The sequence below is a fragment of the Pieris brassicae genome, chromosome 13 (genome assembly GCF_905147105.1).
Source record: "Pieris brassicae chromosome 13, ilPieBrab1.1, whole genome shotgun sequence".
In the NCBI taxonomy this organism is placed as follows: Eukaryota; Metazoa; Arthropoda; class Insecta; order Lepidoptera; family Pieridae; genus Pieris; species Pieris brassicae.
The window spans coordinates 5,803,296-5,821,287 of NC_059677.1; the positions used below are offsets into that span (position 1 = coordinate 5,803,296).

At 34.8% G+C, this 17,992-nt stretch overlaps 1 protein-coding gene across 3 annotated transcripts in view; it reads right to left on the reverse strand.

Annotated features, from left to right (window-relative positions):
• The window catches only part of LOC123717736 (choline-phosphate cytidylyltransferase B-like), a 30,494-nt gene that overhangs the window by 4,276 nt on the left and 8,226 nt on the right, over positions 1-17,992 (reverse strand). For all 3 annotated transcript variants that reach the window (XM_045673880.1, XM_045673878.1, XM_045673879.1), the window contains exons 2-4: positions 9,892-10,114; positions 4,529-4,626; positions 847-1,009 (exon numbers count right to left, since the gene is read on the reverse strand). In XM_045673880.1, the coding sequence (XP_045529836.1) occupies positions 847-1,009; positions 4,529-4,626; positions 9,892-10,114 (484 nt within the window). The remainder of the gene's footprint in view (positions 1-846; positions 1,010-4,528; positions 4,627-9,891; positions 10,115-17,992) is intronic.

Genomic DNA, 17,992 nt, shown 5'->3' on the forward strand with positions numbered 1-17,992 from the left:
GCAGCTGTGTACGTTCTTATGTTGCTTTATTGTCCTAGCCCGCAATAAACTCGACTGTCGGCGTCATGCACACGAACTTTCTAAGAAATTCGTTCTTTTATTGACTAATAAGTAGGAATCATGTATTATCTATACGTTTTTCTTCTTTCTATTTAACGACAACCCTCTAGTGTCGTTATATAGACTTTACACTGTATATCGACTATGACCTTCAATGTATGTTATCACAACAATATTCGCGATAGGCTGACTGGGTCTAGGGCGCTTCAGATAAACTGTCTAGACCGAGACCTAACATACACATCAATATTGTCTCTGGACCAATGCATTTAACGTAATTAAAGGAAAATTGCTGTTTATAAACAATATAACTATAACTTTAAATGTATACAGTCTATGTATACAGTCGATATATCTCTCCGAGCGGCTCGATCCTTTGGCGTTGCGTAGAGATGTGGTGTCACTCTGCATCTTCTACCGCATTTACCATGAAGAGTGTTCAGAGGAGTTGTTCGGATTAATACCTGCAGCTGAGTTTCAGCATCGGACGTCGAGGCAAAACACAAAATTCCACCCGTATCACCTCGACGTCCGACGTTCCACGACTGAGCGTTTTTCAAGGCAATTTTTGCCGCGCACCACCGCTATGTGGAACCGGCTGCCCGCTGAGGTGTTTCCGAACCAATTCGACTTAGGGTCCTTCAAGAAAAGAGCGTACAAATTCTTAAAAGGCCGGCAGCGCACTCGCGAGCCCTCTGGCATTGAGAGTGTCCATGGGCGGCGGTATCACTTAACATCAGGTGAGCCTCCTGCCCGTTTGCCCCCTATTTTATAAAAAAAAAGTACCTTCCGTCCTCTGCGTGGCGACGAACATGTCTTTGGACTTGACCATTGCGTAGACATCTTCAGAGTCGCCGGAGGTGTATGGTATATCGTCGTGGGCAACGAAATCTATTTTGTGTTTCTCTAAAAACTCTTCTTCATACTCCCATGGCGCGTCGCGTACCACCTGAAAATTTTTAATGTGAAAATACACAACAAATATGATAACTGCGCTATTGGTAGTCGTTTCAAACTCAAACAATAACATATTGAGCGTCAACAGAAAACTTATAAAATTGATTCAAATTTTACAGTTACTACCAGTTCCCAAATCAAGGCAGTTTAGCGGGCAAAAGAACTAGCAAGAAACTCTCCGCCACATTTTTTAATCGCCATGTTTTGAGTCATACAAATTGTTTCAAGTGGAGCAAATCAATCCCAATGATCGTCAAATTTATAAAAAGCTTTATTGATAAATTTACGTTTAACGAGAGCTTTGAATTTATTCAGTAGTAATTCTTTAACTATTTCCGGTTGGGACCGTAGAAATTTCGCGAATTCGCATGCAACAAAAACCCCGGATGAGCAATATCTAGTCCATCGAAAATCCAACCCATCATAGTGAGAGTTAGGTAATAGTGTGTGTGTGTGTAGCCCCTTCGCAAGTCTCATTAGCCACCGTGTTGGCGGACATTCATTAATAAGGACGCCATTATAACAATGCAATATAACTTTGCTATAACTAAATATAGTACTAGTAACCAGAATCTTTTTAAACAAGTAGACTTTAACTGATATATAAAATTCTTCTGTTACAATGTTCGTTCCCATCCCATCGAAACGGCTTGACCGATTCTTATGATTTTTTAATGCATATAAGTCTGAGAATCGGCTTTTATCTATATTTCAAACCCGTAAATAGTGTTCTCCAAAAAAGAGCTATTTTAAAATATATATTTTGTTTTTGGCTTTTGTGTATAATGTTTTTAGACATTGTTTTGTGATAAGCTGTAGGAATACTGATGAGAAAATAAAAAATAAATATTATATTAAGTTGCTACAATCGAATAATATGTTCAGTGACGTTACAGTCTCGGGACCATATTTTCCGAAAAGTTGATTTTGGCTAGAAAATTACGGGGAATGAAACCTAAGTCCTTCGGATATCAAACTCGGCTATCGAACACACAATTATCGAAAACTACTCCGGTATTAGAGCAAGTTTAAGTGAAGAGAACGAAAGACTCTCGTATGTCAATCCATACATTTTTGACGTCCGAAGGTCAGATTACCATGATATACTAAATATATTATTTCAGTTACCGATCAACCAGAAGTGGTATTCAACGAATTATGCGTGTTACGTGTTTCATGCATTCAGTAAACATAAAATCGGCGCAATTCCTGAAGCTATTTAATGATTACTTAACACGTACTATAAACCTCTATTAGTAAATATAATTTATAAATAGATATGACATTTTTTTTATTTGTTTAAAGTTTGATAAAAACTTTAATTTTAACATTTAGTTTTAGTACTTCCATTAGCTTATTTTTAAACTAACAGACACAACATTTAAAAAAATTTACAATAATATATATGTTCATGCATGTATAACTCAAAGAAGGCTGTATTACAATTTTGATAAAAAATACTCCCGCTTGGCCATAAATTCGTGGCAATAACGATTGATTACAGAATCCGTTGATGCAAGGCCATTGCTAAAACAACCGGATTGTTTTAATTTTCAGCTCAAGGTCAGATAACATGTTACGCTCTCGTGGCATCCACTTGACAAGTGAGTGGACACTAGGTCAACTCTTGTCCCAAATTTTGTAGAGCACAGCGCATCACGTGATCTGTATTTGACGTCCACAGAGAAAGTAAAAAATATTTTGTTATATGTGGCCTATTGGAGGGCACGCCTGTCCAGCTGATGCCTTAAGCTTAAACTCAATTAATCATATAAGTAACCAAGTACACTTATGAACGTCAACAGAAAAGTTGTGAAGTTGTTTCTAAATTTACATTTACTACCAATTCGCAAGTCAAGGGCTTAAAGCGGGCAAGCAGAACTAGACTTTCCGCCACTCTTTTTAATCGCAATGTTTTGAGACATACAAATTGTTTGAACTGGAGCAAATCACTCAAAATATTTAGGACCATTTCAATATTCGTTTAATTTATAAAACTCTTTAATCATTCATTTACGTTAAACGAGGACTTTGACTAAATAAATTCAAACCTTGTTTGGGAGATTGTTTTAAAAACGAATACAATTGCCTTATAAGGAATGGTTTATCTTCTGGTGCCTGGTTGGTCTACGCATAAAGTTCTGTTTCGAGTATTATACTGATAGTCGCCATTTGTTTTAAAATCGTTTATAATTTTTGTATATACAACAAGGCTCCAAAAATATATTGAACAGATGGTATCATAATATCTAATTCCTTAAAGTTATTCTGTACCGACTCCATTAGGGAACCACAACAAATCCCCGGAAGAGCCCGCTTCTGCAGCACACATATGGATTGAACCATCGCTTAAAGGAACCCATATTATTTGTCTAACATTAGATTTAGATAGAATATATTGTTAGAATTACTTCCGTATGCTTGATTGCAGGTCTAAAATGTATTAGATTGACAGACGGTATATAAAATCGAGAATTAGCGCGGAATTTGACACTTGACAACTTAAAGTCACGACCACGAAGGTCAGGGTTAACTCCCGACGCACAATTGTTAAAAAAAAATTGTGATTCACATTCAAAGGTATTCATACAACTTTAAGATTGAGATAGCCATGTATGCCAGTCATATTAACGTCATCATGCTAATCCAAGATACATATACTCGAAGAATACACATTAGTGATTCACAAACACTGTATTACGTCATTCATGAATAATAAGTGCAACACATAAAATACTAAGAATTTATTTGTCTCGAAGCATGTTTTGTGCTTGTTGAAGTGAAACCTCTTTATCGGCGTTGGAAAAAAATTAACCGTCACATTTTTCAGTTACGCGCCATCTTTTCTTCTCCTTACCACGGTTGATTCGAAGAGATTCGAAGCCATTAATAAAAAAGTATGATAACAATAATTGTATTATTTGTATTCATGTCTTTGATAATAAAAGCCGTTAGTTAAACTTTATCTAATTTAACTTTATTTAACCAATTTCTGTAAAGTTGCATATAGTAGATCATTTTTCGAAAAATAAGGTCATAAAGAAGTTTCACTTCTTACGTGTGTACACTAGTACACGCACACATTTGTTTTTGTATATTGCAATACATTCAATAAAAAAATGGACCTTGTAGCAATATTCTTAAAAAACATTATTCCGATGCATTAATAAAATATATTTTTGTTTTTATAAATACATAAAAACGTTTATTGTACGACTACCGTTTGGACCGGCCAAGTTTACAGAGTATTCGGAAACTTTATTCTTTTCAAACTTTCCGAAATCTAAGCTTCTATGGCCATTTTACTAATCTGTGAAACGAACAAATTAATAACCAAGATCATAAGCAATTGCAAGAAACATAAATGAGTAGAAAATATAGTTGTATTTAAAATTTTATTTGTATACATGTATAAGTATAAGCCCAAGACTGACTGGGACCATGTCTGAATACAAATAAGTGAGAGTCTCTCAGTGTCAAGAGCGTTTGCGAATGTATACTTCTAACTCACCTCATCAACATATCTGCAATGCCGGACTGCTTCGTACCTCTCATCCTCTGTCATAACAGTCCGGCCTTTTCGACTGTGTGTTAGGGCATCACTGCACACTGGAAAAAGGGACACCATATATTCAGTATAATCACCTTAATAAAGAAAAAAATAACTATACCTAACGATATTAAAAAAAAAATCAATGGCGTTCTGCCGAGCGAATCTGTTTCATGATCATTTGTTAATCGAATAAGTAGGCAAGTAGGTGGTCAGCCTTCTGTGCCGAATTAAGGCTAATAACTTTGGGACTGACTCTCATACTTTTGTTTGTTTCATAATCGAATAGAAGAAATTAAAAAAAAAGTCTTATTTTTCCCTAATTGCGAATGCTAACAGTCTCGATGAGGTACAATAGAAAATGTTCCAGATGTATGTATTGAAAAGGTTAGCCAGGGAATATCATATAAGGGCGAAAAGAAGTTCGCGGGGCCTAAAAACAGATACAAATAGCGCAATAACCAAGTAAATGATTCTCCTCTTGTGTGTCTTTTCTGGTATTAAAATAAATCTAAGGCGCTAGCTAGCAAAGACTTTTTATGTCTGGGATCTGCCTCAGATTCTGTATCTCTTTCATGATCATTTGTTAATCGAATAGGCAAGTAGGTGATAAGCCTTCTGGGCCTGACGGACGTCGACTTTTTGGGTCTAAGGCAAGCCCGTTTTTACTCACGATGTTTTCCTTCACCGTTCGAGCTAATGTTTAATGCGCACATAGAAAGAAAATCCATTGGTGCACAGCCGGCGATCGAAACCTATGACCTCAGGGATGAGAGTAGCACACTGAAGTCACAAGGCCAACACTGCTCTAACCTAACGATATTTGTTAAAAAAAATCCAAAGATTCCAGAATTTTTTTCTCAGTATAGCCAACAACTGCTGTACATTCGCAATGACTAATTCCATCGGGACCTTAATGTAGAGGACGTCATAATAATCAAAAAGATTGCTGGAGCCCACGAACAAAGACTCCACCAACACGTGAATATTCGTCGAGGCTATTTCGTGACGGCGAGCTTCGTGACGCCATGGGCCTCGTGAGAAGTTTGAATGGGACAAAACCATTTGAATTAGATGCTCTTAAGCGATAAACAATGGAAAGTGGAAAGAGTACACAAGAACGGAGTGTTTTCCCCTTAATAGGGGTAATATAATAAATAAGTTATTGGTTTCTTATATTAAATATTCTTTTTTTAGTAAATTAGGTTAGATAATAGTAATATTATGTCTAACCTAATTTAAAAATGTGTAAAATGTCGCGCAAATTTGTCATTAAAGGAGTTTTACATTTGACATTATCTCACGCAAATTATCATTTATTGTATAATACATTTTTACGAAATGTAATGTCCCTGTGCAGACAATAAAAAAACTAGAACTTGGTTACTCAGCCCCATAGAAAAAGATTAATATTTAATTTACAGAACTACACCGTGCTAGAGTCGTTCAGTCTTAGGGCCAAACGACCGGGGAACGATTATAGGAATTTGTGTTTTTTTTTGCAATCAATAAAAAAAACTATCTTTTTCTGTATCTGTTTCGTTATCAATCCATTAGACAAGGCTCAACAGCATTTTGTGCCTGACACACGCCACTCTTGGTGTAAGGCCGATTTCCTCACGATGTTTTCCTTCACCGAGGGCACATAGAAAGTCCATTGGTGCAATGCTGACGTCTGTTTCATCTCAGCACGCTGAAAGCCACAGCCACTGCTCAAAACTAATCACTATGTATAAATAATATTGAATTCTTAAAACCAAATAATAATAATTAATCGCAAGAATTTGGTACAAAATGTGTAAGGTGGTGCAATAGTAAGTTAGCATATTCTGCTAGACACAATAAATTTGTCTTTAAATGAGTTTTACATTTTACATTATTAGTCATATGAATTGGCAATTCATATATTATTTGTATCGTACACATCATCAAATGTTATTAAATTTATATCAACTACAGTGTTTCACGCAAATAATCATTTATTTAATAATACACCAAGTCAATTAAAAAAAAAGCTAGTCTAGATCTTTTAATTCTTTTGGTAAATTGTTGTAAACATTTAAACACAAAAGGTGATTTTCCTAAACAGTTCCAGATTGATTTTTGGCACAGCCAATTTCTACTTCTATATCCGACTTAAACATATGTATGTTTCTGTGTACGAATAAGGACATTTTTAAAATATAAATACGGGAAGATACAACATTTTGAGCGTCTTAAATAAAGGTACGCAACTATCGACAGTTTGCTCTAATCAAAGGTTACAATACAAATTATGGCGTATTCTCAAATGCAATTTGAAATTTAATCCACCGTGGAAGCGTAACTGCTTTTATAAAACGCATTAAGTTTGATAAGAAATGTGCTTTGATAACACGATAACATATTTCCCAACTAACAATTTAACCGTACTAAGCATTGTTAAATAATTATTGTGCAAATGATTATATAATCAAAGTTATTTACTATAACGATTTCGTATGGACATTTTGGAAGTAAATATAGCCTGCTCCTGAATAATGATGTAACATCTAATTTGAAATCAGTTCAATCGTTTTTGTTTATTGATATACCAAGATAAGAGAAGAAGACCAGCTGCCCACTGAAGTATTTCCGAACCAATTCGACTTATGGTCCTTCCAGCAAAGAGCGAACTAATTCTACTAAACTGGCCGGCTACTTGCGAACCTTCTGGCAATGTGAGTATCCATAGGCGGCGGTGTCACTTAACAACAGGTAAGCCTTCTGTTTGCGCTCTGTCACATTAAAAAACATCTAGAATTACTCGAAATTAGCAAAAACTAATTTTAACCACAAAGTTATTTGTTTAACCCTGATAAAAAAGGTACGAAATGATTGGACATGACAAAGGCGACTTTAGACCTCCATTAAATATAATACGGGAGAATAAAAAACTTGTGCAAAAGGATGGTTCTGTCAACTTTAAAGTGTGTAAAGTGCTTGGTAGGGGATCGCCCCTACCAAGCACTAACTGGCCAAAGTCGAGAAGTGTATATCCTTAGCGGGAAATACTTAATTAACTCGTTCAGGGTACGTCAATGAATGTCGATACAAACTAAAGTTTGGCGTATATTGACTGACAACTCCAATCAGGGCAGACGACCCACCTCCACTCCACCCATCTTTCCGTTTGAACTCAACATTTCTTTTATCAAGTTTTGATTTATCGGCAGTATCACTTTCAGGGCGTTTTGCCCCCTGTTATATATAAACCTATTAAAAAACACTCCAAGGAAATAGAGTGCCAGCACATCACTGCCATTTGATGAATCAACGACCTGTCCCTCCAAGGGATATCTAAGCCTAAATATACATCCATACATTTGTATAATAAATAATTGTCCCTCATTCGAAAAGTTATCTAAATATAGTCACGTGTTTATCAATTCCGATTAAAAAACTAATTACACAAGACATGACTGCACATTTATAGATTACATCGTACGATGTATTCCGACCAATCCGTGTTCGTTGATATTCGATTTCCAATGATTCAATTACTTATTTAGCCACAGTCAACTATCGATAATTTGAAACTCAAGGGACTAGAGATTAAATTAAATTTCATAGGACTAGAATGTTTTTTTTTTTTAATTTATTTCATAACCGTGGATACAGAGTCCTTATATTTTTAAAAGTATGTAATGGAATTTATATCATAAATATAACATATTTACTTTAAACATTCCTAAGCAATTAGTAATACGAAGTAGATAATGCAAATTACGTATAAGATATTAAAACTAAATGACATAACACAAAAATACTCTATACAATTGCAAATATTCTTACTAACGAAAAGTAATTATATTTGTTCAACTGTGTTTGAAATAAATTTAACACAGGTATGAAAAAAACACAATTAGATAATAAATATTGAGGGCTGCGGGGAGACTAGCATGCTAGACGAGAAGGTTACTATCTATTAACAATTAGTTACAACCATATTTTAAAAAGTAGTCTGTAATCTATTTTTGAGTGAGTGTTTCCGTCTATCATTGCCCAAAATTGACACTTGACAGGTCTGTGACATTTCAAAGCGCGCACTTCAAATTATCGCATGTTGGCGAGCAAGATACTATTTCTTCAACTTCTAATTACCGAGGTGACTAATTAAGTATTAACAGTGATTTATCAAGTATTTTCCAAGAGACCGGAAAAGAAATAAAATTATCAAGCATCCACTGTTACGTAGTCTGAACAGTTAGAAATGGATTTAGATTAGAGAGTTTAAATATTATCAATGTCTAAGCGTCTAAACGGAGCGGTGATTAGAGGATTCATGAGATATATCAGTTAATGTCCTGACAGCTATCAGTCTGATTACAAAATCCTGTCTATGGTACCTTTTGGCTGTAAAGCATTTGACACATGGACCACCTAGACCAGTCCACCTCCTTCGTTTGTGACGCTACAAGGATTTCTGTATCTGTGATCTATTCTTAATAGGAAAGTAGGTTTATAAGACCCACTCCAGCACCGGTCTTATAATTGCATTTCTTTTTGCATGATGCAGTTTCCAGTACTCGCAACATTGAGGTAGAGTCTCAATACAGAGAACGCTAGGGACTTATATGATGTCCGTGACTAGAGGCACTTCTGTCATTTAGGAGTGAGAGACAGTCTCAGAAGCCCTGACATTTCTTTCACTTGGGGGTCTCAGTCCCTCATAAAGCCCTGACATTTCTTTCATTTGAGGTATAAGCCTTTTCACACTGGCTTCATGTCTTAATATATTTTGCCAACGAATATCTTTGTCCTTGAATACTGTTTATTTTTGTGACATTTATAAAGATAAGTTATCATTTGAATTTGATAAAATTTTACTATTGTGATTATTACAAATATCCTTGCTAATCCGAATTATTATTATTATGTAGAATAATAATCATCTGTATTTATTATGACAAGATATTATGTAATAACTTTTTATAAGAGTAATGTTTAGCAATACTATATATTTTTAAGATTTTTCAATTTGAATTCTTAAAGTATGTATACATAGTAATCAATCAATAACAAATAAAGTAAATTATGTTATTAACGTTTAACAGTGTATATATATATATTTTATCTCTTAATGGCATTTAAAAACCGACGAAGTGTTTATTGTCTATTGTTCAATTCTCTACGCCCTTGTTTTGAGAACTCATAAATAAATATGCTATTTTACATAATTTATTAGTGACTTTTGACAGATAGTTAATTTTGTTAACTTTAACGAAGAAATTAAACATCATATCATTACTAGAATTAGACTAGATCTTATTTACTAGCATACGTCATAGAGAATGGAGACCTACCTCCAACGATGAGGTATACATTGGGAAAAACTGTCTTCGCTTGCTGCAACTGTAGCGCGTGTCCTTGGTGGAACATGTCGTATATGCCGTCCGCGTATACGCGAACCCTCCGTTGTGCTGTGCCAGCGAGTGCACTCGACCGTGGGATGCGGCCATAGCGACATCTCTCGCGCTCCGCTACTGCGGCTGGGTCTGTGCTGTACGGCGCTGATGTGCAGAGGGCCTATGGAGAGAGACCACTTTGTAAAATTATTCTATAGAACCTACAAATACAACTTTTAATAATAAACCATAGACAACTGTCAAACAGTATTATTTTGTAGTTTTAATATACTATAGCTGGTGTTAATATGGAAACATGTACCTTAAACATAAATCAAAATTGTAATACTTGTAATATTTAATTATTTCTATTCCTCTTATCTTAAGCCAAATGTATAATTAATTTCTGTAATTTCGACAAAAGGACTTGTGTCCATGGACAGGTAATAAATTAAAAAAAAAACTCTACTTGCACCCTTTTAAAATAAAGCATTTCATCATGCCCCTTTATTAATTAATTTATTTATATTTGCAGCTATCGGCCCATTTACATACTTCGTTGTTATCTTTTTATTTCTTTCCTTCTTTGTGCTATTATTATGATAGTTAAAAAATTAAATGGAGCAGTCTCTGGCTGACCGCGATCACTAAAAAAAAGCGAATTATTTTTATAACAATTTAACCAAAAAAACCAAAGACAAAATCCATAGAACATTTCAATTACTTCTAGAGTTTTGTTAGTGTCGTTAAACGCAGACTTTGGACAAGCCCCGTAATGGAATGCGTTCACATTTCACATTATCCTGCAAGCGATGGAAATTCCAATCCTTCAATATTATTACGACACATTAGTAAGCGGATTTTGTGACAGACCCACGTGGAATTGTATCTATCAGCAAGATTATTATTACCACAGAGTAGAAGTAAACTATAATAGTATGAAAAACGTGTGACGAATAAAAAAAAATGTAAAATAATATTGATATGTATTAAAAAAAATACATTTATACTTCAGCCACAGTCAGTCAGTGAAATCAACAATGACGAAGATTGCAAAAAGTGGACTGTTCTTAATGAAAATATATGGAATTATTGTATATGTATATTATATACATAAAATCATCAAGCAATGCATCGAATATAATACATATTTAAATTATAAGAGTGAGTAATAGATATGTGTCCTCTTTTAACCCAAAAGGGGATACACCCCCCCTTTTGTGTGGGTTAAAAGAGGATGACGAAAGGAGGGACAAGACCGTTAACAAGTAGGATATACAGGATGGATACAATGGATGAAGTCAAACAAAACCAGGACGTACTAGAGAAAGGACTAGTTAAAAGTAACCATACGATAGCGGATGAAGCCACGGAGGTACGTGAGGACTGTAAGTGGAGATCAGAGGCATCAATCAGAGGAATAAAATAGAGTAAAAAGTGCAGTGATGGCCTAGTGGCTTCAGCATGCGACTCTCATCCCTGAGGTCGTAGGTTCGATCCCCGGATGTGCACCAATAGATTTTCTTTCTATGTGCGCATTTAACATTACGAACGATGAAGGAAATATCGTGAGGAAACCGGCTTGCTTTAGACCTAAAAAGTCGACGGCGTGCGTCAGGCACAGAAGGCTGATCACCTACTTGCCTATTCGATTAACAAATGATCATGAAACGGATTGTAGCGCCACTTATTTATTTAATAGACTCAATCTGTATCAGCCTCCAGTGCCTGACACACACCGTCGACTTCCTGGGTCAGCTGCTGGCGCAGACTGGCTTCAGGTGGCTCGTGAAGCCCCCTTCTACTAGAGTTATAACTTATAATTTAATATATATATAAATCTCCTGTCACGTTGGACTCCTAAACTACTTAACCGATTTTAAATTAAATTGGCACACCGTGATCTGTCAGATCAGGTCCAACTTAAGAGATAGGATAGTTTAGATCTTTAATTATAGTCGCAATTTTATTTTATCGCAAATTATTTGTCTATAATTAATGGACAGTCTCAATTATCTGTTAACTTCAAAAGATTCTAACAGACCGATAAACCGTGAAATTCAATTATTTCTACTTTTTAATTTTTGCTGTTAGCATAGCCAACCACGTGTTACTTAGACCGAAGTGTAAATCAAATTCAAATTATACTGACTATAATACAGTGAAATTATTCTTTCGTGTCACGGTATTAAGGCTAACTAAAACCACATTAAGGAGAAACGAAGTTCGCGGGAGCAGCTAGTATCTTATAAAATGTATGTTTGTATAGTAATACGTTATAGTATAGTAAATAGTTTATGACATTGCTCATTTATTTAGTAGAAACTTTTTATTTAAACTATTGAATAGTATGACGGATTATATTCACACCGATTGCTCGTTCTCATCACACAATGTCGGCCGATTTCCACCGGAAGTCGCATGTTTATTCAACACTTTCCACCCGTGCCTTACGTTTCATACCAACCATTCCGAATAGTTGCTTCTATGCAATTATTCAAGAATCTCTTTAATAAGTGAAAAAAAAATTCATACAGACGCCCGTCATATGAGATAAAAATCTAATGACGTAAAAAGTGTATGAATAAATGATATTTTGCAAGTGATTTTAAACTCGTTTTATAACTGTAACGTCACCGTTAGGTAATTAACAATAGTTTGAGGCGTATTAAAGTAAATTAAACTTAATATAATATAAGCGTGCTTTGTTACACATTCCTCACATCAACACAAACTATGCAAAATTCAGTTTGGTATAGCGCAGCCTGGACATGCAACGACCACTATTTAACCCTTGACTTGTTTAATATATATCCATAGCGCTAAATAAGGGACATCGTAGGCACACCCCACACAAGCCCTCAGTTACACATAGAACACACCTTCGTGTATATAATTTTATTGATTTTGACCTTCCTAAGATTCGTAATTTTTAAAAACGCACAGTTGTGGAGCTACGGACATCAAGGTTATACGGTAATATAATTATAATATTATAATTTTGTATTCCGTCTCGACATCCATTGATGACACTCAGCAGGTTCAGATCCGTACAACTCCTCTGTCATATACATGTCTTCCATCTTTGACTATGTATATTTCTTTATGTAACTTCAGTTAGCTGTAGGTACGAAATAAATAAACCTTCGTACAGATTGTTTTTTTAAATTCACTAACTGAAATATAAACACACTAGATAGCAATTAACATTTTAAACATAAATACGTATAATCGTACTAAAAAAAGATCGAATAGAAAATGTTGCTACGCCGAGAGCGTTTTCGAATTATACGGAAGTCCGTTCGAATACAAATTGTATGAAAAAATTCTATCGCGCTGTGAATACTGACAATATAACAGTATTTTTAAACCTCGAAAAATTATATTTTCTTTATATTATTTGTATACGAAAGGTATGAAGATACTTCATTACTTAGATTTATATCGACAAACCTGTCAACTTGTATATTTCGGTTTGAACCATACGTTAAATTATGAATAGGCCGCACAATATAATTTAAAGATAGACACTTTCACACACGAGTACTTAGAAATTAAATCAAGGTTCTAGTGAAAGTGTTGTACTCTCAACTACGGAGATGTGTATGCGATGATCGTTAATACATTTTGACATTCTTTTTTTTAACTCTCAACCATAGCACATATAGTAGGGACTATTAGATCCGTATGAAAAATGTAAAAATGACGCGAGAACTTAAGAAGGCGCCAGACCAGATCCATGCATTCCTCATAATCAAGAAACCCGCAATATTGCAGCACACAACTCACGAGGGGAGTTGTATCGATGATGATGACGAGCCAAGCGTAATATACAATGTAAATACATAACTATGTAGGAATAAACAAAATAATAATAGCAAATACTTGACACAGCAACGTTGCTAAAACGACTTGGTCTTGATGGAGTTGCTGAAGTTCCACCGAGTAGTTTTTCATTAAAAAATTGATCACTAATTATACATCAGAAATGACGACGGTGTTTGGCGTGTTCGCGACAATGAAGAAGTTTATGACATCCCAAACGATGCCAACATTGTCCAATTCATAACAACAGGCTCTGGTGCACCGAATGGCCAACGACAGAACCCCAAGGTCCTTACTGAACTCTCAACCAAACCATTGACCAAAGCTGCGTTGGTGGGATGAAGCTGACCAGGACCTCGAAACAATAGAGGTGCGAAATTGGACGCGGGATGCACTGGATAGATACCAGATACAATAGTTATCTGTTATTAAATATATAACGAAATAACGGCTTTATACCAACTAGGTCTATCTGTTGTAAATAAAGCTTCATCACAGCGCAAACACAATCGGCTCTTTGACGTGATAGATTTAGTGTTTTTGAGAGAAATCTGTATAACAAATGGCTTTAAAACTTAAACCATAGATTTTTATATGTCAGCAGTAAACACAAATTGTCGATAATATTACTAAGCTTGTAAATGTTTCTTCGCCTGTCAAATCCTTATACGGTTTTGTACTTTAATTTCTTCGGAGTCTGTTTTTAATCGAAACGTAATATTTGTATAATTAAAGAATGATAATTAACACGTAAAAAATCTTGACGTTTGTTTTCGTGTGTTGTGCGTCACAGGGACTTGTGCGATGCCATCTTGCTTTGGATTGAAATTTTGAACATTTTTAAATTTAAATACATAACACATTTTGTAAAAAAATATATAGATATATATTATAAATAATCGGAAATTATTTTTAAAATCTTGTCAAATTTAATTCGACAGAAAAGAGAAAATTAAAATAGTAATTATTACAACAGAGCTGCGGCTTGTGAAGCGGTTGTAAATGCTGAAGCATGCAAATACACTGGTCTAGGCTCCGAATATGATTTTGTCCCATTCGGTGTCGAGACCCTTGGTCCGTGGGGACCTAACGCTATAAGGCTTTTTAAGGAAATAGCAAAAAGGTTAGTCGACATCACAGCAGACCAAAGAGCTTGGCAGCCATCTCGGCCAAAGAATTAGTCTATCTATTTATATATTTAAAGGTCCGTCTTTGCGGTGCCAGTACCTACCTACCTAGGGCACTTTGCCTAAATGGACTCCTTTTAATAATATATTTTAGTAATTATTTTTAAGGTTATTTATTGTTTTCTGTTATAATGATTAATATTAATAACAAATAGATGTAGATATGTCTTTTTCCATCAAAAACACAATTCGACAAAAACATATGTATATAATTAACCGTATCCAAAGTCAATTAGACTATCTCTAATGACTTCTCTGAGTAAAACTCCAGACGGTTATTAGCATTGAAACTTTTAAATTATTCATTACCATCAATTTTTTTATCCCATGACGCACGCTCGTACGTAAATACTTTTTATAAGAATAAGTAAAATCTATTGTTTTTGTCACGAGTTGACATTTAGTCAAGTTTAACAAGCAACAACGAGTTCATACAATATCTATTTAGATGTAGGCATGTTTTTTTTATTATGTTAATTATTAGTACCCATGAACATATTTTCCAAGGGAAATATCTTTTAAGAATTCGTACGTTTTGAAGTGGAATTTCTAAAGAATATGGGCACCTGGTTCCACACAGTGGCGCTGCAGAAATGGCCTTACAAAGTGGCTCAGTTGTGGAACGACACACATCGAGGTGATATATATTATATACTTGCGCAATGCTACGTTTTAAAAATATTTTTGTAGATATTTAATTGTGAAACAATTTTGCATATAGGTCCAGTTTTGCGAATTTATTCCTTACAAAAATACGAGCCATCCTCTTAATAATAATAATTTTTAGTACAGAATTCGTTCAAGAATCCTTGTTTTTAAACATACGGCGGAGATCAAAAATAACATTCTCTTGGGCACAATTTGAAAAATTCAAACCCATGGCATGGCTTATTCGCTTAAAGGCGCACTTATTATCTTTGTTTTCCAAATGTTTGGACAAGAGAATCGAATCGTCGATTTTGACACAATATCCATTCTGGGGGATGAGCATGACAGATCCATACTCGAGCGGCAGAGCCCTCAAAATGATTACTACATGTCAAGGTTCAGCCATTGATAAGAAGGTGGCGTGATGCGACGCCTGGCTATGTGTCATATAATGAATTTACTTTGTATCAAATAGATAAAATATATATCAACAAAACGCATACAGGGTTTTTCAATATTGGTGGTCAGCGAGTGACAGCCACAAGTGACAGACTATGAAAACATTTTTGAAAATCCATTGAATTTTTTCCACGTGGATGGTTTCCATTATTTTTAAAGAAAATATAGTTGAGTTCCTATCTGATACCGTTTTCGCTGTTTTAGGAATATTTTAATTATATTTACTGTTTACTATAATTATCATGTATTTTAGAAAATATAGCATATACTGTACATTAATATGATGTGGTAAACTTTAATAAAAAAATACGTCAATCGACGTCGTTTTTTTCAGCATATTTTCAAAAAATTAATTTCATAACCATACATAAAGTATAACGATATAACATTATTATAATACCCACCAACAAACATTCTTATGCAAATGGTAAAATGAGAAATAAATTACTTTTCAAATTAATTGCACAAAGTTATATCCAAAAAAACAGATGATTATTTGTCGTAATTAAAGCGAATATAATGGTGTAAAGAAAGAAAATAATAGATAAAATAAATAATACATATTTAAGAATAACAACGAAGGTAGCAGATGTTACAATAAAGATATATAAATTTAAGTGTCAATGGGCGGGGCACCTGGCAAGAGGAACAGAAAAGTGGAGCAAGAAGGTACTAAGGACAATAAACTGAGAAAAGAAAGAGAATTTGGAAGGTGGATAGACTAAAGAAACTGATGATATATGGCAGAGAGTGGCGGGATTTGAAGGCCAAAGGACACACACGATACATAAAAAGAATGAGATAGAAATATAAAAGTGTTTTAGTATAAAAGTATCAGAGTAAATAAAAGGCCATTTATTAAAGAAATTGTAAAACACGTTCTCGTGCTTCAACTTCAAAATTCAGAATATCAAATGAATAGTACACGTTATTAGAACATGTCGGAAATAAGTATTGCATACTTATGTAAATAATACCAGTAATATTGCATGTCATACGACCTCAACTCTGAACAATGGTCGTAGGCAATATAAAACATATACGTGGGTAACACTGAGAATGTTTAGAATGGGCCAGTTAGAAATATTGCTAATGAAAACCTCCTTGGAATTTCAATTTTAGAACTCTTAGTAACCTAATGTAGTGTATTGCATTCATTTGTCATTTGTTTTTGTGATTTGGCGGGAAATCTAATGAAATGAACCTAACGCGAGAAAATTTTCGGTCAATGATTTATTATGACTTTCGTTATAGGCTTACTCAACAACAAAGCTATGATAGGCTTCGATTAGCATTTCTTAATGAACCCCCATCTCGTGCCACTATTTACAATTGGTTTAATGAGTTTAAGCATAGACGTAGCAAACTCAATGATGATCCGCGTGAGTGACGTCCTTTAATAGCGACTACTGAAGATAACATCAGTGCTGTGCGAGGCATAATAGAGAGTGACCAGTAGATACGAGCAAGCCTAGGCATTGTGGTAAGACTCAAGTTCAAAAAATATAACACAAACATTTAGGCGTCAGAAAGCTTTGTACCAGATGGATTCCCCATACTTTAAGCCGCGACCAGAAACATCTTCGCATGGACTGGTGAATATTTGACTATGTCAGGTGTCGAGATAATGACTCAACCGCCATACAGTCCTGATCTGGCAAACTGTGACTTTCATTTATACCCAAGAACTAAAGATAAAATTCGAGGCATTCGCTTTACGAGCCCTGCAGATGCGGTGAAAGCGTACGAAAATGCCACAGAAGATACCTCTAAGGAAGAATGGGCCCACTGCTTTATCAGTGGTTCCATCGAATGCGACGACGCGTAGAGAGGAACGGAGATTACTTCGAAAAACAAAAGTATTGGCAACTTTCCACATTAAGCCGTTTTTCATTTTCTAAACATTTTCAGTGTTACCTAGGTATATAATTATCGAGTCT